The 26,384-nt window shown below is 38.4% G+C and overlaps 1 protein-coding gene across 1 annotated transcript; it reads left to right on the top strand.

Annotated features, from left to right (window-relative positions):
• On the top strand, window positions 1–23,573 carry SSR1 (signal sequence receptor, alpha). Its single transcript, XM_006864105.1, has 8 exons — window positions 1–159; window positions 3,665–3,777; window positions 7,037–7,124; window positions 7,816–8,078; window positions 11,087–11,163; window positions 12,081–12,159; window positions 13,604–13,697; window positions 23,205–23,573. The coding sequence occupies exons 1-8, from the start codon at window positions 81–83 to the stop codon at window positions 23,270–23,272; spliced, it is 861 nt and encodes a 286-aa protein (XP_006864167.1). The 5' UTR covers window positions 1–80; the 3' UTR covers window positions 23,273–23,573.
• Window positions 23,574–26,384: the final 2,811 nt, after the last annotated feature.

The raw sequence follows: 26,384 nt of genomic DNA on the forward strand, positions 1-26,384 counted from the left end.
GCCCGGATGAAGAGTAACGCCATTATCGCCGGAGCCCGAGAGCACTCGCGGACGGCGACTGGACACTGGCCGGCCGCACCATGAGACTCCTCCCCCGCCTGCTTCTGCTTCTCCTGCTCGTGTTCCCCGCCACCATTGTACTCAGAAGCGGCCCTGGAGGTGAGATGAGTGCAGTGGGTGGTGGGGCTTGGCCGAGAAAGAGATGTCAGCGACGGCAACTTTGAAGTTGAGGGCGGCCACAGCTCCCGGGTCCGAGTCCACGTCTCGGCCTCTGTCCGCCCTCACCCCAACCCCTGGCTCGTAACAGGGGCCCTAGCGCGCTGGGTGAGGCCCGGCAGGTGTCTCGGGCCGCCGCCGCCCGGAGTGCGATAGTCAGTGTCTAACGACCTTGCCCCTGGGCCCCGATGGCACCCCGCAGCTGTGTCCGGAGCCGGTGGCCCTGGGCTTGCGGAGGGCGCGGGCTATCGGGGTTACGGTGGTGGCCTCCCGCGCCCCACCCCGCCCCCCTCGCCCGCAGGGCTGACGTGTCGTTAGTGACCACGCTGGCAGCCCCCATTCATTCATTTACTGAAGCTCTGGCTCTTTGCTCACCGAAACTGTCTTTTTTTCTGGCGACCCGCCGGGTCTATCTGCACCCAGTCTGAGTGTGTTACCTGGAGGATTGCCCCTTCCACAACCCGTGTGGGATGTCTCTATTACTTCTGCTCACCCACACACCCTATTTCTCCAACTGCTTTTGTTTGTGGAAGTATCATTCTTTGCTGGGGGAAAAAAATGTCTTCTACTTGTAAGTTTGTTTTTTATATCGGGATGCTTATGCAAGTTTATTGTTTGCAACAACGTGGTGGTGTGAAAATAACTCTTAAGTAGCATAACTCAGAATCTGGTGTCTTGGCTTCTTGCCCTGATTCTAATACGAACTTCGATTTAAGTTCATTATCTATACGGAACCTAATATTTCGTAAACTTCTTTGTGTGAGAAATAGTCTTTCGAAAGATGTTTTCTTAATTTTTCCAAATGAAAATTGTTAGCCTTTGTAGACACAAAATTCTTTAAAGTTGACATTAAAATAGTTAAATATCCGATGAACTGCAGAGTACAGTGTGTATATATATATATATATGTATGTATCTTTAGAAGGTCTCGCATTTAACCAAGCACAACTTTAAAATCATTGTATGGGAAGCATGGATAGTTTTCTTAACGGTTCTTGAAAATGATCATAAATTATGAATGCACTGTTTTTGTCCTTGATCAGCAAGCAGTAGAAGCTTTTGATTTCTGTTTTCTTCCAATTCGTAATGTGTGGTTGAAAGTTCTTTAATATTTTTGTAGCAGGCCTAGCAAATAAGACTCAGGGAAGTAGAACCAACTTAAAATGCACAGTCCATGGACCGATTTCCTGGGTATTTATTGCACATGTGCACAGGCTGCCTTTCCCATGTATTTTTTTCCTCGACTGAATTGCCACATCATCATTAATTCTGAGAAATAGTGGAAGACTCACTAAAACTTTGGAATTCTTTTGAGGATCAGGCCTGAAATACATTTAATATGATTTATTTAGAGCACTTTTACATATAAAAGTATGATTTATACTTTATTGACATTACAGGCTTTAACTTTTTAAAGTAGGATTTTCTCTTTAAATTAGAATTAGTTTGAAGCAATATGCAAAAATGAATGCATTCTTATTTAAAATGTAGGTTTTTGTTTTATATAGTTGTTGTTATGTACCTGTGGTCTCCTTTCTGACCCATAACTACTCTGTGTAGGGTTTCTGAGGAGCGGCTGGTGAGCTTGAACTGCCGACCTTGCTGTTCTAACTGATCCTGTAGTCCAGCACATTAACTCACAGTGACTTAGTTGGAGTTTCTTCTTTTTGGATCAAACTTTCTTCAATTTGCCCAACACAGTTACCTAAGTTACTTATTGTTTCTTTGAAGTAAGGGCATTTTTCATTTCTCTAGTTAGTTTCAAACTGTGAAGTACTTAAAAAAAATTAAATAGTATTTGCCATTAAAACTACCATGCAGTTGTTAATACAAACAGTAAAATAAATCTTATATTCTTAGATGCACTGTAACCTGGCATCATTAAAGTAAACTGGGAGCTTAAGTTACTGTAAGGGGAACGTTTTGTTCTATGTGACGCTGTGGATAGCAGAAGGAAGCACTGCACAGTCCTGTGCCATGCTCCCATTGCTGCATGCTATGTCAGTGCATCTCATTCCGGGTCTTCCTCTTTTTCACCAGCCTTCTCCCTTGCCAAGGGTAATACCCTTCTCCCTCCTGATCACTAGTCCCTCCTGATCACATATCCAAAGTACAAGAGACAATGAAGTCTTGTCATCCTCACTTTTAAGGAGCATTATGGCTGTATACTTCTTCCAAGAAAGACGTGTTCTGGCATTCCATGGTACATTCAGTATTCATGGTATATTCATTGCCAGCATACAAGGCATGCGTTTCTTCTTCAATCTTTTTCTGTGTCCTGCTTTCACATGCATATGAGAAACTGAAAATGGGCACTTTAGTTCTCAAAATGACTAGTCTGTAACACTTAAAAGAGATGTTTTGCAGTAGATTTGCTCAATGCAGTTTATCATTTAATTTCTTGGCTGCTGCTTCCATGTATGCTTATTGTGAATCCAAGTAAAATTATATCTCTGACAGACTCATACTTTTTTCCCTTTTGAGGAGGCAGCTTCCCCAAGAAATACAATAATTGGTAGGGACATTACTCTGACCTACGTCCATACCACCTTAAATACACCAGCTCTAGTCTCATCTCTGAAGCTCAGCAGGGTTGAGCCTGGTTAGTACTTGGATGGGTGACCACCTGGTAATACCGGGTGCTTTGGAGTCCTGGTGTTGTGGTGCTGTGGGATAAAGCGCTGGACCGCAAGGTCAGTTTGAACCACAAGGTTGGTGGTTCAAACTCACCACCTGCTCCTTGGAAATCCTATACAGAGTCTCTATGAGTTGGAACCAGCTCAGTGGCTCTTAACAACAGCTACTACTCTGACACATGTGGGGTCAACATAAGCCGGAGTCAACTCAATGGCAACTGGCTTTTATTTTATTCAGATTGAAATAGTATGGAAGATGCGTGAAAATGGCAACTCAAAAATCATTTGAGTATTTTGAGTGCCTTCCACCCTGAGGGGCTCATCTTCTGTCACTGTGCCAGTCAGTGTTACAAGGTTTTCCCTAGCTAGGGTTTTCAGAGGTAGACTACCAGGTCTTCCTCCCTGGTCTGTCATAGACTAAAAATTTCACTGAAATCTGTCCATCATGGGTGACCCTGTTGGTATCTGAAATGCCAGTGGAATAGCTTTCAACATCATGTAAGCCACCACCGTATGACAAACTGACAGGTGAGAGGTGGTTGTTGCTTATAGTAGGTGTTAATCATGTGCCCAGGGAGCTCTGGTAGCGTAGTGGTTACGAATCGGGCTGCCAGCCTCAAGGTCAGCAGTTCGAAACTACCAGCTGTTCTGCAGAAGATGAGGCTTTCTGCTCCCGTAAAGACTTTATAACCTCGGAAACCCTGTACAGGGTTGCTATGAGTTGGAACCAACTCCTTGGCACATAACCACCACCACCACCACCAGAGTAAAGGTGAACTTTTGTTAATTTACCTTGTTTTACATTTTGTTAGGCTCGTTAGCAGTGGCTCAAGATCTTACAGAGGATGAAGAAACAGTCGAAGATTCAATAATTGAAGATGAGGATGATGAAGCTGAAGTGGAAGAAGATGAACCCACAGATTTGGTCAGTGTTAAATACTATATAGTACATCTAGAGAGAATATTATACATCTGGAATTTCTTTTTTGTAGAAACATTTAGTATTAGAATTTATGCTTTTTAAGGCCTTTTTGAAACTATCATCAAGTGGATTAAGGTTCAGTTTATTGAGTATATTCTGAAACAGGGAGGAGACATGCTTCGAAGAACCACAGTCATTTGGATGTGAGTCCGAGGGTAATATCCTGGGAGTAGTATTGGACCATGAGTTAAGAGATTTGGGGTACATGCCACTGAGCTTTCTAACTGGACAGATTTTATGTCTGCGTCTCAGTTTTCTTTCATTCAATACACAAATATTTATTGAGTACTTATTATCAGACACTTTTCTTGGTGCTGGGATGGACAAAACCCGTTGTATCTGTTCTCATGGAGTCTGTGTTCTGAGGGCAGTGTGTGTTTTAGTGGCGGGGTGAGGGGCAGACAATAAAAGTAAACTGTGTCTGCTGAAGAGTAATAACGAGGGTAGAGAAGATGTCTGTCAGAATCTTCAAGCTCCGAAATTTTCAATGTAAAATAATGCACTGACAGTATGAATATTGGGCTGGACCCAGGCTGTTGTAGCAGGTTTCTGATAAATCTGTCCTACATAGAAAGTTACTTGTTTCTCTCTCACTTCCTTTAGGATTAACCCACCACATCCTTATTTTCCTACTATGGCAATATCAAAATACCTTTATATTATGATTTTATTCTTTTGACTTACCTTTATACAGAGTATGTCGCTAAGTGAACCTTGCTGTTGTGTTGATGTGATTTTTGAGTTACCATTTTCATGAATCTTCACACACTGTTACAATCTGATCAAAATAAAAGTTGCCATTGAGTTGATCCCGTATGTGTCAAAGTAGTATCCTTACTGATTTTTGTGCTCTACTAATGACTATGCTCTGGTAGCGTAGTGGTTACGAATTGGGCTGCTAACCGCAAGGTTGGCAGTTCGAAACTACCAGCGGTTCCGTGGGAGAAAGATGAGGCGGTCTGCTTAAGTAAAGATTTACAGCGTCAGAAACCCTGAGTAGGGTCACTATGAGTCGGAACCGACTCCATGGTACTTAACAACAACAATGACTATGCTTTCCTAATTCCCCTCCTTTAGGAGCTGTTTGGGAGTCTTGGTGTGGTGGAATAGGATAAGCATTGGGTTGCTATCCATAAGGTTGGCGGTTTAAACCCACCTGCCACTCTTCGGAAACCCTTTATAGGATTGGTGTGAGTCAGAACCGACTTGACAGCATTTAACAAGGAAACATTTACTGAATTCCTATGTGCTAAGCTATTTTTTGCCACTTTAAAATCCATTATTATTCCTGTTCAGTCTTAGCAGCACCATTGCCTTTGATGTCAGAAAGTAAAGGACATCAAGTGTGTCATTTAATGTTTGCTAGCACTCTTCTTGAAAGAGCAGTATGTACAGTTTTTCTCTTGTTTTCATTTTTCATTCTCTCCTGGCCTGCTCTTGTGTATCTAGAGTGTCTCGGTATCTAGTAGAACTATTCTTCCTGGCAACCTCAGTGCTAGGTTCCTGACCTGTTTGCCATTGTTGGCCTGTTTGAGCGCGGTTCTGTGCCGCCCTCTCTTTTTCCTGCTCAGTGCTAGGTTCCTGACCTGTTTGCCATTGTTGGCCTGTTTGAGCGCGGTTCTGTGCCACCCTCTCTTTTTCCTGCTCACTTGCTGTTTCTTGGTCTTTCTTACTCTCTTTATCTTCTCTTCCCTTAATATTGATAATTCCTATAGTTCTGCCTTTGTTTTGTTCTGCCTTCCTCTGTATACCTTCCCTTTGTCAGGCTTACCAATACTAGTGGTTAGACACGTCCCCACTATTTATTGATCATTTTGGTGACTCTCTTTCTTGCCACTTCCCTTACTGAGCTCTATACTTACTATTTCTAGCTGTTGACCAAACATTTGAGTGCCTTCTCTCAAGTGTGTGAACTGGGGTATGGAGGCTTTAAGGAGGAACCTGTGTGTTAAGGGAAAGAATATTGTACATAAATGAAGAGTATTTTACATAAACGGCATTATAAAAATGTCGTTCACAACGGTACCCATAAGCACACCAATTTATTAAGGGGTTGAACACTTCAAATATATGAACAAATATATAACCTCTAGGAGTCCTGGTGTGGTGCTGTGGATTAATGCGCTAGGCTGCAGAGTCAGTTTGAACCATCAAGTTGGTGGAACAAACCCAACTGCCACTCCTCAGAAACCCTATACTGGGTCGCCATAAGTCGGAACTGACTTGACAGCATTTGACAACAACATGACCTTTATTGGTGCTTGGATAAATGATGCTATGTGGCTATATAAGCTGGTAAATATAAAATTTGTTCAAACTTTTGCCAACTTTTTGGTTGCATAAATTACATACCATAAAATACAAGTGTACAGGTCAATCACTTGCAGAGGAAAACTCTTTTGTTAATCTGGATGGGACTCTTCATAGATGACAGGTGCTCTGTATTAGGGTCAGCAGAATGTGGTCTTAGGCCCAATCTGTCCGTGATCATCCTTATATATTCTATGGCTGCATACAAGTTACTGCAGCAGAATTTAGTTGTTGCCTCAGGTGCCTCTGGCCTACAGACCCTAAACTACTGTATTTGCTATCTGCCTTTTACAGAAACATTCTACTGCCCTAGAACCTTTAGTATGAAATATTATTAGACCAGTGATTCCTGGGTGCTTGTTAGAACGAAAGGACTTCAGGCTTCACACTAGGCCTCAGTAAGATTGGCCAAGGTCCTGGAATTAGTATGCACATTACAGTTTGAGGCACACTCAGTGGTATGGCCGGCGGTTCAAGCTCATCAGCTGCTCCTCAGAAACCCTGTGCAGGTCGCTATGGGTCAGAACCGACTCAGCGGCACTTCACAACAACAGTGATAGGACGTACAATAAGATTCATACTGGATTTCATTACAACAAAACTTTGGAGATACAGTATTTTATCCCAAAGCTAGCAAACTTTATTTTTAAACGCTGTCACAGTTTTCTCATAGTGGTTACGAATTGAGCTGCTGCAAACCTCAAGATCAGCAGTTCGAAACTACCACCTGTTCCGAGGGAGAAAGATGAGGTTTTCTGTTCCCGTAAAGATTTACAGCCTCGGAAACCCTGTACCAGGGTCACTATGAGTCGGAACCAACTCCACGGTGCTTAACAACGACAACAACAACATAGTTTTCTCATAGTAATTTGTTTAATCCTGTTTTTTTTAGGCAGAAGATAAAGAGGAAGAAGATTTATCTGGTGAACCTGAAGCTTCACCAAGTGCAGATACAACTATCCTGTTTGTAAAAGGAGAAGGTAATATAAAAATACTAGTTTTAGTAAGATACTAGGAGTCCTGGTGTGGTGCTATGGACTAATGCATCATACTGCAAAGTCATTTAAACTGCAAGGTTCACCAGCTGCTCCTTGGAAACCCTATAAAGGGTCGCTATGGGTCAGAATTGACTCAACGGCAAGTAACAACAACAACAATGCACTTTTAAGCAATTAGTCAAATTCAAAAAATTTTGTAGCAGGCAGCTATAAAAATAGAAAAGAAATGTTTTAGTCAAATTATGCAGTGAACATTGTAAATTTAGTCCAGTGTACTTCTCAGTAGACTTTTACCCTTCTGCTCTTTATCTGTGCACAGAGAGCAGATTACTGATATGCAGGGAAGATGACTTCGCTAAGCCTCGTAGTCCATGATAATCTTACTGTGAGGCATATACAACTCCTTCTCAGGGCACATTATATGTATGTGATCTGGTCTGAAATTGAGATGCTTGGGTGAACTCTGAAGTTGGGATACTAAATGGGGTAGAGATAGAGTTTTCAGCTTGGACCCAGCTCCAGTCAGTTACTAGCTAAGGGCTGACTGGAGTATTCTGTTGAAACAGAAATCACACAGCAAGAAAAGGTGTCAGAATCCAGTAGGAATGGCTATTCTAATTTTGTGCCCTTTGAATGTTAGACCTAATTTTTCTCTCTCTATTTTGTCTCTTAGATTTTCCAGCAAATAACATTGTGAAGTTCCTGGTAGGCTTTACAAACAAGGGTACAGAAGATTTTGTTGTTGAATCGCTAGATGCCTCATTCCGTTACCCTCAGGACTACCAGTTTTATATCCAGAATTTCACAGCTCTTCCTCTGAACACTGTAGTGCCTCCCGAGAGACAGGCTACTTTTGAGTACTCCTTCATTCCTGCAGAGCCCATGGGTGGGCGACCCTTTGGTCTTGTCATCAATCTGAACTACAAAGATTTGAACGTAAGGCCTTCTAAACCTTCATTTATTTAACAAGATAGAGATGTGTGGGGCAAATAGACGTTGCTTTATAAATATTGCCGTAATTGCTCATTGTAGTGCCTGCTTTTGATTGAAACTCTGACAGGCACCAGGGAGGCAGAGGTCAATTGCATATCTTTGTCTTTTGGTCTGGCATCCAATGAAAGAGTTGGACACAAATAGGGCCTAGCACAGTAGTAAGTGATAGAGGTTGGTGGGTGAGGATAGATGGGCAGTGCTGTGCTCTGCTGTGACAAGAGCTGGGTCTTTCAAGGAAAAGACAAGTCACACAGTGGACTTCACTCCTTATCCGGATCTGATTTGGTGTGTACTTCCCTTGGTTGCTTGCATTTTTGCCCATTATACTGCCTCCTCAAAGTAAAGTTAACTGTGTTGACACAGATGGAGTTAAGCCCTTGGGACCTTCATTTGCAGATGGGGCACAACTCAAAATGAAGAGAAACAGCTGTAAACATCCTTTAATGATTAGAATATGGAATGTACTAAGTATGAATCTAGGAAAATTGGAAATTGTCAAAAATGAAATGGAGTGCATAAATATTGATGTTGTAGGCATTGTTGTTGTTAAGTGCCATAGAGTTGGTTCCAACCCATAGCAGCCCTGTATAGAGTTTTCAGGGAGTGGCTGGTGAGCTTGAACCACCTACCTAGTGGTTCAGACGACATTGCAGTCCAGCGCATTAGCCCACAGCACCACACCAGGTTCTGTCCTAGGCATTAGTGAGCTGAAATAGACTGGTATTGGTACTTTTGAATCTGACAATCACATGGTTTACTGTGCCGGGAATGACAAATTGTAAAAGGAAGGGCATCACATTCATCATCTGTCTTGAAGTACAACACTGTCTGTGATACGACAATCTCCATACGCCTACAAGAAAGACCATGTATCACTACTATTCAAATTCACGCACTAACCACTAAAGCGCCAGTGATAATGAAATTTAAGAATTCTACCAACTTTGTCAGTCTGAAATTGACCAAACATGCAATCAAGATATGTTACTAATTACTGGCAATTGGAATGCAATGGAAACAAAGAGGAAGGATCAGTAGTTGAAAAATATGGCCTTGGTGATAGAAATGATGTTGGAGATCACATGATACAATTTTGCAAGACCAATGACTCTTTCATTTTACAAACCTGTTTTAAACAACATAAAAGATTACTATACACCTGGACATTACCAGAATGGAATACACAGAATCAAATTGACTACATCTGTGGAAAGAGATGGTGGAAAAGCTCATGTCATCATTCAAAACAAGATCAGGGGCAGACTATGGAACAGACCATCGATTGTGCACATACATGTTCAGGCTGAAGCTGAAGAAAATTAAAACAAGTGCACAAGAGCCAAAATGTGACTTTGAATATATCCCACCTTAATTTAGAGATCATCTAAAGAACAAATTGATGAATTTGATGCTAAAGACCACAGACCAGAGGAGTTGGAATGACATTAAGAATGCCATATAGGAAGAAAGCAAAAGGCCATCAGTAAGTCAAGAAAGAAAGAAAAGACCAAAATGAATGTCAGAAGGCTTGGAAAGTGGCTTGGAAAGCATCTAGAGATGTTAAAGCAAATAGAAGAAATGAAGTGATAAAAGAAAGCTTCAGAGGTCAACTCGAGAAGACAAAGTAAAGTATAAAAAATGGGCAAAGAAAGACCTGGAATTAGAAAACCAAAAGGGGAGAACACACTCAGCATTTCTCAAGCTAGGGAACTAATGAAAAAATTCAAGCCTCAACTTTTGTTTTTGAAGGATTCTTTGGGCAAATTATTGAATGATTCAGAAAGCATCCAAAGAAGATGGAAGGAATACACAGAGTCTGTACCAAGAAGAAAGGGTCCGTGTTCATCCGTTTCAAGAGGTAGCATATGATCAAGAGCCAATAATAACTGAAGAAGTCCATGGTACATTGAAAGCGTTGGCAAAGAACAAGGGAAATTTCATCCTCTATTTGAAGCTTACTTAATCTTTTCACCATCCTAGTGTTAACATGTCTTCCTATGTGTCTGAATTAAATTTCTCTTGTTGCTATTAAGTTATCTTTTAAAGGGAAGAAGGAGGTTTTCATCCTTCTTATCTTAAAAATAATAAGCTTCATAGTTAAGAGCTGGAAGAATTATCTATTTCATTTTTTTTTCAAGTAAAATTAAAGTTAATCCACCACATTTCTTAGACTTTAAAAATTACTCACCATATTGGTTGGTTCTTTAACTTACCATGACAAATTATGTTAGTCTAATAGGGATATATTTAGTTTCAATTCTGTTTTTATTACTCTATTTTATCCGTGTGCTCTGATTCCTGGAATTGTCTAAGCAGAGGAATGCAAATTGAAGTGAAACTTAAAATGAGAGTTTAGCAATAGATGACACTTGAAAAAGGACTACTTTTGTTTAAAGCAACAGACACAGTTATCTGTGCATTGTCCCAGTGACTTAAAAGTGAATTGATACTGAACTAACAGAATTATTTCTGACTGACAGAAGATCACAGCAGAAAAATATTTGGTAGATGCTAAAAATCACTGATCCAGTTATTACAAAGAAATTAGTTTTCAGTTTGTTATCTGTTGAGCACATGAATTTAACATGTGTCAAGGTCTGGTTCTTAGAATGATCTACTGTAGCATTTTCAGCTATTTTCTTTGTTTGCAAGCAACAGAAACTGGGGTACTTATTTTCCCTGGTTTCTCATACCACATACCTAGCCTTACCCAAAAGAATGAGAGGAGGGGACTGCTTTAGCAAAGTTGGAGACAATTTTATTTTGTAGGAGAAGGTAGTATGATAATGTTGCATCCGTAACGTTGAGTATTACAGTTATGTATAAACTCTGCTGAGTCTTCCAAGTGATAAGAAAACTATAGTTCATTTAGTGAATTGATTTTAAGAAATCTTGTCAGCGTTCATTTTCTAATGCATTTCTTTTTTTTTTTTTCTTTCCCTTTTAAATAGGGCAATGTATTCCAAGATGCTGTCTTTAATCAAACAGTTACAATCATTGAAAGAGAGGACGGATTAGATGGAGAAACGTACGTAGAAGTTGCAATATTAAGTAAATCTTGATTTTTATATTGGAGAGTTAGAAGGATTAGTCCTATGAACAGCTATTAAGTGGTGAAAATTACATGGACTGTGTAGTTAGTGAAATTCTGACTTCCTGATCTGTACATTTAGATGATTCTTAACAACTAGCAATACCAAGTTAGGAAAGATTGTTAAAAAATTTTTAAACTGGTTGACTTTATGTTAATTTATTTTTGAGCTCTTTTCCACACCATGCTTTTGAAACTGATCACAGGCCTAAGTTAAGTTGCATTCCTCTAGAATTGCTATTAAAAACAAATGAGAAGACTTTACTCTGACAAATCCTAGTATTCTTTCCAAGGATTTATATTATAAATAATGAACCATTGCTTACTTCTAAAATAGTTATTAAATTATGCAAAATCTGGTATTTGAAGGAGACAAAACCTAATACAACTATTTTAAATTAACTGAACCTTGAATTGAACATGATTTATAGAGTAATTTTAGATTAAAGAATAGTTTTTTTGTTGGTTGTTTTAATTGACTGCTCATGAGGTTAAGGAGCTCTGGTAGCATAATGGTTACATATTGGGCTGCTAATCTCAGTCAGCAGTTCGAAACTACCAGCTGCTCTATGGGAGAAAGCTGAGGCTTTCTGCTCCCATAAAGATTTACAGCCTCGGAAACCCTGTACAGTGTCACTATGAGTCAGAACTGACTCCACGGCACATAACAACAACAACAACAAACTCATGAGGTTAAAGTTAAGGAAACTTACAAAAATCATCTACTTTAAATTTAAAAATACTTTATATGTTTTATCCCTACAAGTTTAGAAAGTATATATCATATAATTTTTGTTGGATTTAGCTGTGGTTTCCTATTACTTAAAGCAGACTTGTTTTTTTGTTCATATCAGAATCTTTATGTATATGTTCCTTGCTGGTCTTGGGCTGCTGGTTGTCGTTGGCCTTCATCAGCTTCTAGAATCTAGAAAGGTAATAATTATAGATGAATACTCTGGTTTTATGTACTTCCAGGTATACTGTACCTTTTGAAAGTAAACTTGAAAATGAGAATCAATTTCCTCTTTCCATTTATTATATTTTTTCTATCAGTGACTGCTTCTCTTCTTTTAGGGTAGTATATTGGGTCTCACCAAAGTGTCTGCTGTAACCATGGTTTCTCACTCTAGACTTGGCTCTTTTACTACTCTGTCCTCATTTCCCTTCTCTTCCCCTTTTCCCCCATTGTCCACTGCCAACCCCTACAAAACAACCATCCCAAAATATTTTTCCTGTCAATGGAAAAATACAATGCAATTTATTTATGTCAGATCTAGATTAAAAATACGTTATTAATAGGTATTGTCTTTTCAAAACAAATACTTGACTACAAAATCGATTCAAATCGCAAGTTGTGGTTCAGGCTCCCTAGCTGCTCCTTGGAACCCTCTACAAGGTCACTATGAGTTGGAACTGACTTGACAGCACTTAACAGCAGTAGGCATTTTCTTTTCAAAACAAATACTTAGTACTTAACTGTTTATTTCCATAGCTTTCTTTGCCTCATTTTTATAATCGTTTTCTTCTGTTATGTGCCTGATGGTGTGCCTTCTGACTGATGGTGACCCTGTGTAGCATTTCCAAGACTGTAAATCTTTACTGGAGCAGAAAGCCTCATCTTTCTCCGTTGGAGCCCGTGCTGACCTTGCAGTTAGCAGCGTAACTCATACCCCACTCTGTTACCAGGACTCCTTCATCTGATACAATTACATCATCAGTCCCATTCCCCCCCCCCCCTTTATGAATGAGGCCATTATTAGTTATCTTTTCAGAGTATTCAGAAACTTAATTTGTGGACTGTATAATCCTCTGTTGCTTACTTTGGGAGTGTTTGTTTTTAACATGTGGGGCTAAAGAAAGTAATCGAAGCACTTTTTTACCTTCTGGCATTTGTACTACAAATTACTCCAAAGAGAAAGTGCTTTTGTTTTATATGCCGTTTGTAAAACTATATATTCAACTGCATTCCTGAAACATTTCATTAATCACCCTGAACTTTGTTGAATGTGTAAATAAGTTTATTTTTTGTTAAATTTCATTCCCAAAAGGAAAGAAAACTTGAATAAATAGAATTTCTCATTTGGTTTACTGATTGTATAATATACATAAAGCTTTGAAATAAAGGAAAATGTGCTTAAGACCTGAGAATAAATAATTATTGTGAGGATTTATTCTGTTGTTTACTTATGATTTTCAGTAAGTTTTATCCTCTAATTAATAAAATGTTTCAATAAGAATATGTTTCTACCAAGATATTTATATCAAGTACCTATCTGTTTCTACCAAGATATTTATATCAAGTACCTTGATAAGGTTTTTTTAAAAATTATAAATGATATAATGGAAATTCTTTAAAATATGTTTTATGCATTTTTAGCGCAAGAGACCCATACAGAAAGTAGAAATGGGTACGTCAAATCAGAATGATGTTGATATGAGTTGGATTCCTCAGGAAACTTTGAATCAGATCAGTAAGTACTATCTTAGATTTAGCAAAAATAAAAAAAAATTGTCCAATGCCATTTGAAATTTATTTGTTACTTCTATAGAATCTACTATAAATTATTATGATGACTATTATAAAGACTTAATCTTTTTTTTAACTTTTTATTGTAAATTGAGTGAAGGTTTACAGACAAAGATCATCAGTTTTACATTCCACAAATCATAGACTTTGCTTCATCTCAATGATTGCAATCCCCTCCATGCAACAGCAGTTGTCCCATTTCCTGACTGTGGTTACCCATGTACAAATATAAATATACTCTTTCAAACTCTTATATGTTTGTGGGATATATAAAAAAAAAATGTGCATCTTACTCTTCCTTCCATATTCATTCAGCCAGTGTCTCTGTCCATGTAGCTCCACACAGAACACTGTTGTTCCAAGGCCATGTATATATATCACTATTTACCTCTACTCCATTAGCCCTTGCATAGCTTCCTGTGTCTTTGTCTGTCTTCATCATTCTTTTGCCAACCGTCCTCTTACATATTGCTGTCACCATCACCTGAGTTAACATGTCTACCCTCCAGCCAGAGAATTAGTCTCCATTCCCTCCCACACCTGGTACCATCAAAGAATGTTCCTTTTGGTATGAAAACTTTATCTTGAACTTTTACAATAGTGGTCTCATGCAATAGTTATCGTTTTGTCAATGACTTGTTTCACTCAGCGTAATGTCCTCCAGGTTCATCCATGTTATGAGGTGTTTCGCAGATTCATCATTATTCTTCAACATTTCATTGTATTCCCTTGTGTGTATGTACCAATGTTTGTTTATCCACTCTTCTATTGATGGCCCAATAGGCTGTCTCCATCTATTTGCTATTGTGAATAGTGCTGTGATGAACATTAATGTGCATATTTATTTACTCATGTCCTGGCTTTTGTATCTTGTGGTATATATACCCACATAGAGTGATTGCTGGGTTAGACCATATTTTTGTTTCCAACTTCTTGAGGAACTGCCATACTGTTTTCCACAGTGGCTGAACTAAAGATTCAATCTTTGTAATATTTTAATTTAGAAATACTTCCACACCTGCCATTTATTTACAAATGTGTGAATTCTCTATATTCCTAACTTTTTTCCCTTTCTCTTTTCTTTCCTGTTGCTTCAGTGCAGAGTAGAAGAGGTGAGGTGATTACTTTTTTTAATGGTTATTTGTACTAGTTGGAGGCTCTTGTGAGGCATGTGAATACAGCAAGTTTAACAAATGATGGAATGATTTTCTAGTGCTATATTTACTGGGAAAACTGCTACCGCTTGGAAGAATAAACCTATGCAGTTTTATGATTTGTGCAGTTCCTTAAAAGATTTATCAGTATAAAGGATTTCTTTAATTGTAGAAGAACTGTTTTTTGATTTAAAAAGCATTTGTTGCAAAAGCATTATGAGCTTGCTGTAAAAAGAAAACAATACAGAAGTGAAAAGCTCAGATTACTTCCTAGCTGCATGAATCCCACTTTGGTGTTAAGTTTATGTATTACTCCCAAGTTTTTTCTATACGTATATAAGTTTGTGTTTATAGTTTCTATGTGAATGTTTTATCCACATGGGATCATACTATACATACTTGAGGTTTTAATGTCTTGCATGTCTTTATGCTAGTTATATATACCTTTACATCATTCCTAACTACTTAGTATTTCTTCATATAATTGTGCCTAATAAATATGAAAGGAATCTTGGTGTGGCACTGTAGGATAAGTACTGGACTGCTAACTAAAAGATCAGTGGTTCAAGCTCCACCAGTTGTTCCTTTGAAACCCAGTAGAGAGTTGCTGTGAGTTAGAATGGACTCAGAGGCGCGTAACAGCAATAGATTAAACCTGTTCTATACTGAAGGATATTTATGTGATTTCCAGGTTTTCACTATTAGAACTAGTACTAAAGTTAGTATTTCTGTGTATAAAATATATGGGATAAGTTCTTGAAAATCCTTATGTGGCACTGTGGGTAATACAATGTTGGTTTGAACTGCAAGGTTGGTGGTTCGAACTCACCAGCCATTCCTCTGAAACCCTATATAGGGTCACTGTGGATCAGAACCAACTTGATGGCACTTAACAACAAGATGCTAGGTCAAAGATTATGTACATTTTAATACTTGACAGAGAGGGTCACATTTTCCTCCCAAAACATAATGCAAATTCGTGTTCTTAACAAGGTATGATATTTCTTGCTTTCTCTACCCTCACTGATCATTCTGAAGTATTATCACGTTTTAATCTTGTTGCTATGATACATGGAATATAGCATCACATTGTTTTAAATTTGTATTTCTTTAAGGGTAAGGTTGGAAATTCTTTACATGTAAGTGTACTGATCACTTAGTATTTCATTTAAGTGGGAACGAAGTATTGAGAGCCTAGGAGGGACCGTCCGCCTCCTTTTAGGAGAGTACTTAGAAAGCATTTGCACAAGTCCACGTTGTGTAAGGTTGATATATTAAGAGTCTGCAGGGCTTTATGTGTTGGTCTAGGACAGTACCTATCTATTCAGTAAAAAGGAGTCATTGAGTTCTTTAAAGCAGAGAAGTAATGAATTTGTGTTTTGAAGGAAATTACAGTTTTGATGACTGGCAACCAGGATCTGTTCAAAGCAAGGATACCAGTTGGGTGATTACAGTATTACTTGTGAGAAACTGTTGGGATCTAAGCTAATGTGGTAGGAGTGAAAAAGAGTAGAGAGATGTTTCAAAAGTGGAGCAAACAGGACTTTGGGTGGCTTTTTGAGTGAAATGTGTTGAATATAGGCCACTAGGTAGAAGATGATACATTAATATGTTGGAGAATACAGGGAGTGGAGCCTAGGTACCTGAAGAGAGGTGAATTTGAATTAGCTCTGGGAAAACCTACTATGCTTGTCCAGTGAGCATTTGGAAATTCTGTTTCAGAGCACAAGTGAGTCAAGATATGGAAAACATTGGGACTTAAAACTTAGGTCATTATAGCTGTAGTCATCTATCTCTGTAAGGACAGATTTCTCTTTAACAATCCTGATACTCAGGGTACCAAAAAATAGTATTGTGTTGAAATGTGTAGAAAGTTCAGTTTTAAATGTCTTATGCAGAATTAGCTATATCTACATAAAAACTATAATTAGAAACTTAAGCCATAGCAACAGTTAAGGAATCACCCTTCCAAAGGCTTATATGACAAATACAATGGGAGGTTGCTTTTATGGTGTATCTGTCCCTCTGACATCATCATCCATCAACTAAAAAAACAGAATTATTGCACTTAAGATAACAAAATTCAAATCATGTATAATTGAATCTTTCGGCCTGTAAGTATTGAGTTGTTGTTAGGTGCCATCAAGTGAGTTCCAACTCAACAACCCAGTGTACAACAGAACGAAACACTGCCCAGTCTGCATCATCCTCATAAGTGTTGTTATGTTGACCCCATTATTGCTGACATGCACATTATTGTACTCAGACGGTCCATATCATTGGGATCATCTTCTTTTTAATTTATACTCCACTTCATCAAACAAGATGTCCTTCTCCACGACTGGTTCTTCCTGACCACATATCCACAATATGAGAGATGAGGTGTTGCCATCTTTTCTTCTGAGGGAGCAATCTGGCCACACTTCTTCCAGAACAGATTTATTCTGGCAGTCCATGGTACTTTGAATATTTTTGGCCTATACCATAATCCAAAGACATAAATTCTTCTCCAGCCATCCTTATTCATTGTCCAGTTTTCACATGCATATGAGATCTTTTGCATTTCTTGACTGCTGCTTCCTTAAGTGTTGATTGTGATTTCGAATAGAAGGAACTCTTTCACAACTTCAATATTTTCTCCGTTTATCATTATATTATTTATTGGTCCAGTTGTGAGGATGTTTGTTTTTTTTTACATTGAGGTGCAATTCTCATTGAAGACTGGAGTCTGATCTTCATCATTAAGTACTTCAAGTTATACTTGCTTCCCGCAAGGAAGGTTGTATCATATGCATATTGCCTGTTAATGAGTCTTCCTCCAATCCTGATACACCATGTTTTTCATGTAATCCAGCTTCTCAGATTATTTGCCTAGCATACAGATTGAGTAAGTATGATGACATACCTTTCACTGCCTATTGGTGAATGTACAGGTTCCTCATGAGCACAATTAAGTGTTCTTCAATACCCATTCTTCACAACGTTAATCCATAGTTTGTGGGATGACATAAAGAACATGATATATGAAGAAAGCAAAAAGTTACTAAAGTAACTTTTTTTATTTTAGAAAGAAAAGACCAGCGTGGATGTCAGAAGAGACTCTGAAAATTACTCTTTAATAGCATAGAGAAGCTAAAACATAGTTTGAAGGATTCTATGGATAAAATACATGACTCACACAGTTATGCAGATCAGTAAAGCACAAGTAAACGTCTTTCTGGACTCCTGGTGTGACGCTGTTGTAACAGCACTGACTTGGAACCACAGGGTCTGCAGTTCAAACCCACCAGCTGTCTCTAAAACTGCTATGAGTCGGAACTGACTCGACGGCGTTTAGCAACAACAAACATCTTTCTGGTATTCTACTTTCAACCAGGATCCATTTGACATCAGTGATACCCTTCATTCCACATCCTTTTCTGAATCTAGGTTGAATTTCTGGCATCTCTCTATTGATTTACTCTTGCAACTTCAGCAAAATTTTACTTACATATAATATTAATGATATTGCTTGCCGATTTCCACATCCCATTGGAGCCCCTTTCTTTGGAATGGGCCCAAATATGGATCTCTTACAATTGGTGGGCCAGATAGCTGTCTTCCAGATTTCTTGATGTAGATAGATGAAGGCCTCCAACACTGTATCAGTTTGGTGAAAGATTTCAGTTTGTATTCCATTAGTTCCTGCAGCTGTGTTTTTCACTAATGACTTCAGTGCAGCCTCAACTTCATTCAGTACCATTGATTCTTAATGTATGGTAACTCTTGGAATTGTTGAACATCAACCATTAGTTTTTGGTGCAGTGACTCTGCATATTCCATCTTTTGTTGCTTTCTTCGTCATTCAATATTTAGCCCACAGAATCCTTCAGTATTCTTGAATTTTTTCTTCAGTTCTTTAAACTTGAGAAATCCGTAGTATGTTTTTCCATTTTGGTTGTCTGATTTCAGGTCCTTGCTCATTTCATCATAATACTTAGCTTTGTCTTCTTGAGCTGCCCTTTGAAATGGTCTCTTTTGTTCTTTATACTTTGTCATTTCTTCCAGGTGCTTTAGCTTCTCTACATTCAAAAGCAAGTTTCAGAGTCTCTTCTGACATCTGCATTGGTCTGTTCTTTCTTTCCTGTCTTTTTAATAACCTTTTGCTATTTCATATATGATGTTTTTTATGTCATCCCACAACTCTTCTAGTCTTTGATCAGTAGTGTTAATTATTAATGTGTAACGCATCAAATCTCTTCTTGAGATGGTCTCTAAATTCAAGTGTGATATGCCCAAGGTCATATTGTGGTTCTCGTGGACTTGTTTTACTTTTCTTCAGTCTCAGCCTGAACTCGTATATGGGCAGTGAATGGTCTGTTTCATGGTCAACCACTGACCTAGTTTTGGCTGATGATACTGAGTTTCTCCATCCATCATCTCTTGCCACAGATGTGGTCAATTTAATTTTTATGTACTCCATCTGGTGAGGTCCATGTGTATGGTCATCTTTTATGTGTTGAAAAGCTATTTGCAACACAGAAAAGTCATTGGTATTATAGTATTCTGTCATGTCATCTCCAGCATCATCTCTTTTATCAAGATTATATTTTCCAACTACCATTCCTTCCTTTTTGTTTCACATTTTTGCTTTGCAATCATCAGTAATTATTAATGCATCATGATTGCATGTTTGATCAATTTCAACCCCATTCCTCTTCAGTTGTTCATTACTGGCATAATCAACCGTATGTTTGACCAATTCAGAATGACCAATACCAGTTCATTTCAGCTCACTAATCCTTAGGATAGAGTCCTAGTGTGGCTATGTGAGTTAATGTGCTGGACTGCAAGATCGGTTTGAACTGCAAGGTAGGTGGTTCAAGCACGCCAGCCGCTCTTTGGGAACCCTATACAGGGTGGCTATGAGTCAAAAACAACGCAAAGGCACTTAACAACAATCCCTAGGGTAGAGTCCTTATGTGGTGCTGTAGGATAAGCACTGAACTGCTAACCACAAGGTTGGTGATTCAAGCCTGTTGTCCGCTCCTTAGAAACCCTACAGAGGGTTGCTATGAACTGGAACTATCTCAACCACACTTAACAACAGCAATGCGTACCATATCAATCTTTATGTGTTCCAATTTCATTTTTGATGGCTTCAAATTTCCCTAGATTTCACACTTTGTACATGCCACATCCCAATTCTGAATGGATGTTTGCAGCTGTTTCTTCTCAATTTGAATTGTGCTTCATCAGCACATGAACGTCCTGAAAGCTTTGCTCCATCCACATTAATATGGTCAACTTAACACTTAAGAAGCAGCTCTTGCCCAGTCATATTTTGAGTGTCTTCCACCTGAGAGGCTCATCCTCTGGCACTATGTCAGACAGTGAGTGTATGTATCACTGCTATTCATAAATGTTTCCATGACTAACTTTTCAGAAATGGCCCACCTCACCTTCATTTTTAGTCTGTATTAGTCTGGAAGCTCTGCTAAAACCTGTTCACCTTGGGTGACTTCTGGTATTTCAAATACCTATGGCATAACTTCCAACCTCACAGAAACACATAAGCCACCATAGAACAACAGACTGATAGTCAATGGGAATACTAAGTATTAAGTCACAGTACTACGTTAGATTCTGAGCAGTATGTTAAAAGACGCTTAGAATATTGCTGTTTTGTCAGAAATTTACATTTCTACTTGAAATAAAGCACATTTATGAAATAGCTGAATAATTAGAGGTTGTTGTTGTTAAGTGCCGTCGAGTCGGTTCTGACCCATAGTGACCCTGTACAGGGTTTCTGTGACTGTAAATCTTTATGGGAATAGAAAGCCTCATCTTTCTCCCGCGGAGCAGCTGGTAATTTCAAACCGGTGACCTTAAGGTTTGCAGCCCGATTTGTAACCACTACGCTACCAGAGCTCCTTGTAATTAGAGGTAGTATGTGATTATGTGCTAAAGTGAATAACTTTGACCCACTTTTGTAAGTTAGGGGAAAAAAATCTGTAGAGTCAGGAGACACCTTGTAGAAGGATAGAATTTAACATATATTGGATGCCTTCTATGTACTTTGCATTTACTTTTAAGGCACTTGCTGTCTGTGTTTAGAACTGCTGAGAGAATTGATCCTCAGAGAACGTTAATAATGTGACAGGATTTATAACTAGATTTGTCTCATGTCTAAAGTTCCAATTGTTGTTGTTGTTAAGTGCCATCAAGTCGATTCCGACCCATAGTGACCCTGTATAGGGTTTCCAAAGAGCAGCTGGTGAGCCTGAACCACTGACCTTGCAGTTCAAACAACTTTACAGTCTGACGCATTAGCCCATAGCGCCATACCAGGACTCCAATACATCATGCCAGAGAGAATAAACGTAGTACCCAAAGTAGAATTTTAACTAAATTTTGTTTATCTTGCTCAGAATCTGATTGTGCAGACTGAATTTGTTTTAGGACCTTGGATGCTATTCTTATGACCATAGGTCCTCTGTTATTTCCTCTTTTTCCTTTTTAAGTAAACCTTGCTTTGAAAGTTTCATAAAGGACTTTCTGAACAGCATGAGTTAATCAGAACTATCCATTGAAGATGGAAACCTTTTCATCAAATTCAAGAAACTTCCTGCTTTTCCTCTATAGATTTATCTCTGAGATTTGCTGATTGTTTCTGGAAATTGGGAAATAGCTGAAAGATAAATAACACACACACATAGATACATGTTCCTTTCTTTCTGCTATTACTTTTAGCAAACTGAGTCGCTTGTGTTCCTAGATGGAGCTTTGTTCTGGGGAAATCAAAGGAATCTATAAAGAGTTCCATTTTAGACAAGTTAGGGGGCATAGAGATGAAAGAGAATGAATAAAAACGTAAAGATTTGCTCTTTGTAGAGTACAGGTGTCTTTTCTCTACACAAATGTCATTTATTTTTCTTAAGTCCCTTTTAATTTTAACAACTCAAGATATGGGCCACTTCACTTGTCTTGTGAAAAAGTACATGTCTCACACTTTAATGTGTGTGTTGATCGCTTGGAAATATTATTGTTCAATTGCATGTTGGGGTTCAGTAGCTCTGAGATATAGCCGAAGACTCGGCATTTTTAGTGAGCTCCTTGTTGATGCTAGTCTGTAGATCTCGTGAAGTAGTAAGATGAAAAATCCCCACTTTCCAGATTTGCCTGGTTGTGTTCATCTGATACCTTTTAATTAATGTACATCTTATGTGATAAGTGCTTCTTTCTGCATCACATCAAGAAATAGTATCAGGTTGTTGTTAGGAGCCGTCGAGTTGGTTTTGACTCCTAGTGACCCCATATGACAGTGGAACTGCTGCCCCATAGCATTTTCTAGACAGCCAGAGAAAATGTACATTTCCAGCACTGCCACCAACACCGTATATAGTCTTTGTATAAATTAGAAAAAGGTACACTGTCATAGCTGTACCTGACTTGCCACAAGAATATTTGGAGATAGGGACTTGGTGTGGGTAGTTTATTGGGAACATAATGAGTCCTTACAAGAATCTCTGGTAGCATAGGAGTTACAAGTTGACCTACTAATCTCATGATCAGCAGTTTGAAACTACCAGCAGTTCCAGGGGAGAAAGATGAGGCTTACTGTTCCTGTAAAGATTTACAGCCTTGGAAACGCTATGCAGGGTTGCTGTGAGTTGGAACCGACTCCATGGCACACCACCACCACCACCACCACCACCAAGAGTCCTTACAAGGAATATGATGGTGCTGTGGTTAAGCACTCAGTTGCTAACTGAAAAGTCTGTGAAGACTTTTACAGCTTTGGAAACTGCAGGGAGCAGTTCCACTCTGTCCTTCAGGGTCACCATGAGTTGGAACCAACTCCGTGGCAGTGGGAGAGAAGAATCTAACATAGGAGATAAAGAGAAAGAAGTAAAAACATGCTGTAGGGTGTAGAATGGTTTAGTATTGAAATATTGTGTCATTTCCTTTATTTTGCTCATTCTGAGTAAATTTACGAAATTGCCAGGATTTAAGCAAATTGCATGAATGTCTTTGCAAATATTGAATCTTTCATTTGTAACCAGCATAAAATTTTTGAGCTGTAAATTTCATGCCTTTGAAACTTACTTCTAAAACTGTTCACTAACCTTTGTATTAACAAGTTAAATTGTAGAACTAAAGAACTTTTTTAGGATGTGTTCACCATCACAATAACTGGAATTCAATCTGTGGTGTGTGTATATGTGTGTTTAACTTATGGTAAAGTTGAGAGGATGCTTTTAAGATATCTTTTAGTCCTAGAGTCAGGCAAACTCAATCTTTCTCTTTTGTTTTAGATAAAGCTTCACCGAGACGGTTGCCCAGGAAACGGGCACAGAAGAGATCAGTGGGATCTGATGAGTAAATGTTCTTTGTGCAACAAATCAGTCTTTACTTAACCTGCCCTAATGTTTTTCGGCCTGATGAGAAATAATGCAGAGAAGCCATATCACCATAGAAGGCATCTACTCCTTATGTGTGGACTGAGCAATCAGAGTCTGTGGCGATATTATTGCTGAAAGTGCACTGCATTCGTTTTTCTAAAGTAACAAATTTGGTTTTTTTTTAAACCATTAAAATCTATGTGTGTGCGTGTGTATGTATGTGAGCAGTTGGTCTTAACCAGAATCATTGTTGAACTACCTGAAGTAAGCTTTTAGAATACTGTATCTAATGCTGTTGTTTCATCCTTATTGGCATTTCCTAATTCCCCCACCCACCTCCAAACTCAGTGCTATTCTCCCAGTATGATTATAGATGTCATACCTTAGAATGCAAATCCCTATTGACGGCACAAGGTCACATTTTGTCATCATTGTTGCTGTTCTACAACACAGCAACATTGTTGCTGTTCTAAAGGCACAAATGGGAATCGCTGCTTTTTAGCCATAGGAATATTTTGATACTTTCCTGCTGTTTACTATAATGCACACATTAAGGAAACTTCTCAGATGAGCCCGAGGAATTTGGGGACCTTTAGTAACAAAATTGTGAAGCATGAAAATTTTGCTGTCTAAAACTCCACCTCACCTGCCTTTTCTAACAGACAGGAAATGGTACCTGTGCAGACTGAGTTGTTGGGTTGGCCCTTGTTTTGTTTCCAACCCGGAGGATAGCGCTGTGGTGATTTTTATACCTACTCTGTTGGTGGTTGTTTTTTAAGAGACTGTTTTTCTCTGCTTAATGAAAACCTTGCTTTTAAAAAAAAATTGCATTGGTCTACAGACTAAGCAAAAAGTCAAGTTACATAGCTAGAGATATAGTCCAATTAATTCTGATCTATAAAGGAAATGACTGAGTTTGTTGGTTGCTAACCATTAGGGATTTTGGTTTTGGTGTGAACTTTAAAATTCTAAGAATGTGATGAGCACTTTTAATTAAAAGGGGTTCTATAAACCCTCTTGCTCTGGATAGTGAACTAAATTTACCCTAAATGTAGGGTGAAGTAAAATGGTAATGACAAATAAGAGGCTTTTTCCCTCTGTCTTTAAGCCATATACTGTCAAATCTGAGTGGCTTCACAGTGTTTGTGGACATTTTCATTCCTTATTCCACAAACTTTTTGAAGCCCCCTGGCATATTTTGTAAGGAAATGGCAAATGGAATGGTATTGTCCATGTAATTCCTGATGGGTGTTTATTCTCAGTAAAAGCCCCAGTGATCTGAGCCAGAGCCAATGACAACAGAATAGAAGTTATTCTAGAGTTCCTAATCACTTCGCAGGGAAGGGGATAAGACATCCTATTACCTTTATGAACACTGCTAGCTTTTGAACTTTTCTACACCTCTAATAGGAAGCAAGAAGCATTTGAGTTTTTAATTAGGTTACATGATCAACATTGCATTTTGGAAAAAGCTTTGTGAGTGCTAAGAAATTACATGATTTGTTTTTTTATGTAATATAAGAAACCCTCCACTTTTCAAGGAATATAGTCTAAAATATTTTTGTAGATATGCAAACTGGTAAAATTGCTAGAACATAGTAATGCAGAGAAGTATAATTACAAAGTGTAAATGGCCTCTACAGAGTTTTATTGAATGCCTGGTAGCAAGTAGGCAATGGCAAAGCCACATTAAGTTACAAATGCCAGACCAGACCTTCCCTGTGGACCTTACATAACCAGCCCTTCCCACTCTGAGGTTCCAATCAGTACCTCAGAAATGTAGGATTTTATATTTGTCTCTTGTTTTATCTGTTGTTTATATTTTTGTTTAAAGTATAGATTGGGAACAGTTGAAAATTTATAAATCCATGGATGTCAAAAGTCTACTGTAGCATCATTAAGTATTTAGCAGAAATTAACTCCATAATAAATGGAATTCAATTCCACACATGGTTTGTTCAAGCACACTTATAAGTAGCCTATATTTTTTTTAATGTCTTTTAAAATGTAAATATTTGGATGAGTTTGTTTTGTTTTGTTTTGATATATTCATTTGCTACACTAGTCACAGTTTCAGACTTCATTCACCTTTTGAACAGCCTGGCTCTATAATCTATAAAATGAATTTAAGGGTCTTATGTTATCATACCTGTCTTCCAGAAGTGTGAGAATCATGTGTTCATAAAGCATGGCTCCTTCTTGGTTGTATAGATCCATCATTCACTGTGGTCTGTCTTACACAGCAAGTGGCTATTCAGACAATTCTGCCTTCTCAAGTGTCATCTGAGGCAGGGGGAATGGGATTGGGGGAAATGGGACCTCCAACTTTAGAAGCCTAAGGAAACGTAGAAATCAGAAGGTAAGAAATGTTGACTTGATTTTAATGAGTTTTTTTAGTCTTAAGTAAAAAGTCCTAGTGTGACACTGTAGGATAAGCACTGGACTGCTAACTGCAAGGTCGGTGGTTCAAACTCAACAGCTGCTATTCAGAAATGCTATACAGAATTGCTCTGAGGCAGAATCGACTCAACAGTGTTTAACAACAATAAATAATCTTAAGTGAAATTCAGAAAATAGTGACTGGTAGAAGAAAGACAAATTTAGACCTTAGAAAAAATAATTTAACAGCAGTTGCTTAAAAGGCATATTTGCAGTGAATCTAATTGAAACTATTTTGGCTCTTGGGAAAGGGGAGGCAGTGGCTCCCTCCTGTCATTTTGGAGGCGCAGTAATAGGCAGTGATCTCCATAGTTGTATAAGGGAAAGTCACTGGGTCAGTGCATTTGAATGGTGACATAAATTATTACTGTTTTGGTGGATTCATTTATAGCTGTAGAGCTGAAATTCTAATTTCATTTTTTTTTAATTGCGTTTTATTATTAAATGAAATCCTATCTTTGAACTATCATGTAGTGGAAAGCAATCTAGCATATAAACAGACCCCTAGTCCAAGTAGAATATTAGGTTTTGTTACTAAACTGTAGGCATACGGTGGAGATGCAGTGGCTTCTGTTCCAGATCACAACAATAAAGCTAGTCTTGCAGATTTTGCTTCCCAGTACACAAAAAACAAATTTTCCAAGTACTTGTCCC

This window comes from Chrysochloris asiatica, unplaced genomic scaffold (genome assembly GCF_000296735.1).
Source record: "Chrysochloris asiatica unplaced genomic scaffold, ChrAsi1.0 scaffold00060, whole genome shotgun sequence".
Taxonomy (NCBI): Eukaryota; Metazoa; Chordata; class Mammalia; order Afrosoricida; family Chrysochloridae; genus Chrysochloris; species Chrysochloris asiatica.

What these genes read in the sequence shown, in the direction of transcription:
- SSR1 (XM_006864105.1), top strand. Translation starts at nt 81, where the DNA reads ATGAGACTCCTCCCCCGCCTGCTTCTGCTTCTCCTGCTCGTGTTCCCC. An exon ending in AAGATGAACCCACAGATTTG is followed by an intron (nt 3,778 to 7,036) that starts GTCAGTGTTAAA and finishes TGTTTTTTTTAG; the next exon opens with GCAGAAGATAAAGAGGAAGA. An exon ending in TGAACTACAAAGATTTGAAC is followed by an intron (nt 8,079 to 11,086) that starts GTAAGGCCTTCT and finishes CCTTTTAAATAG; the next exon opens with GGCAATGTATTCCAAGATGC.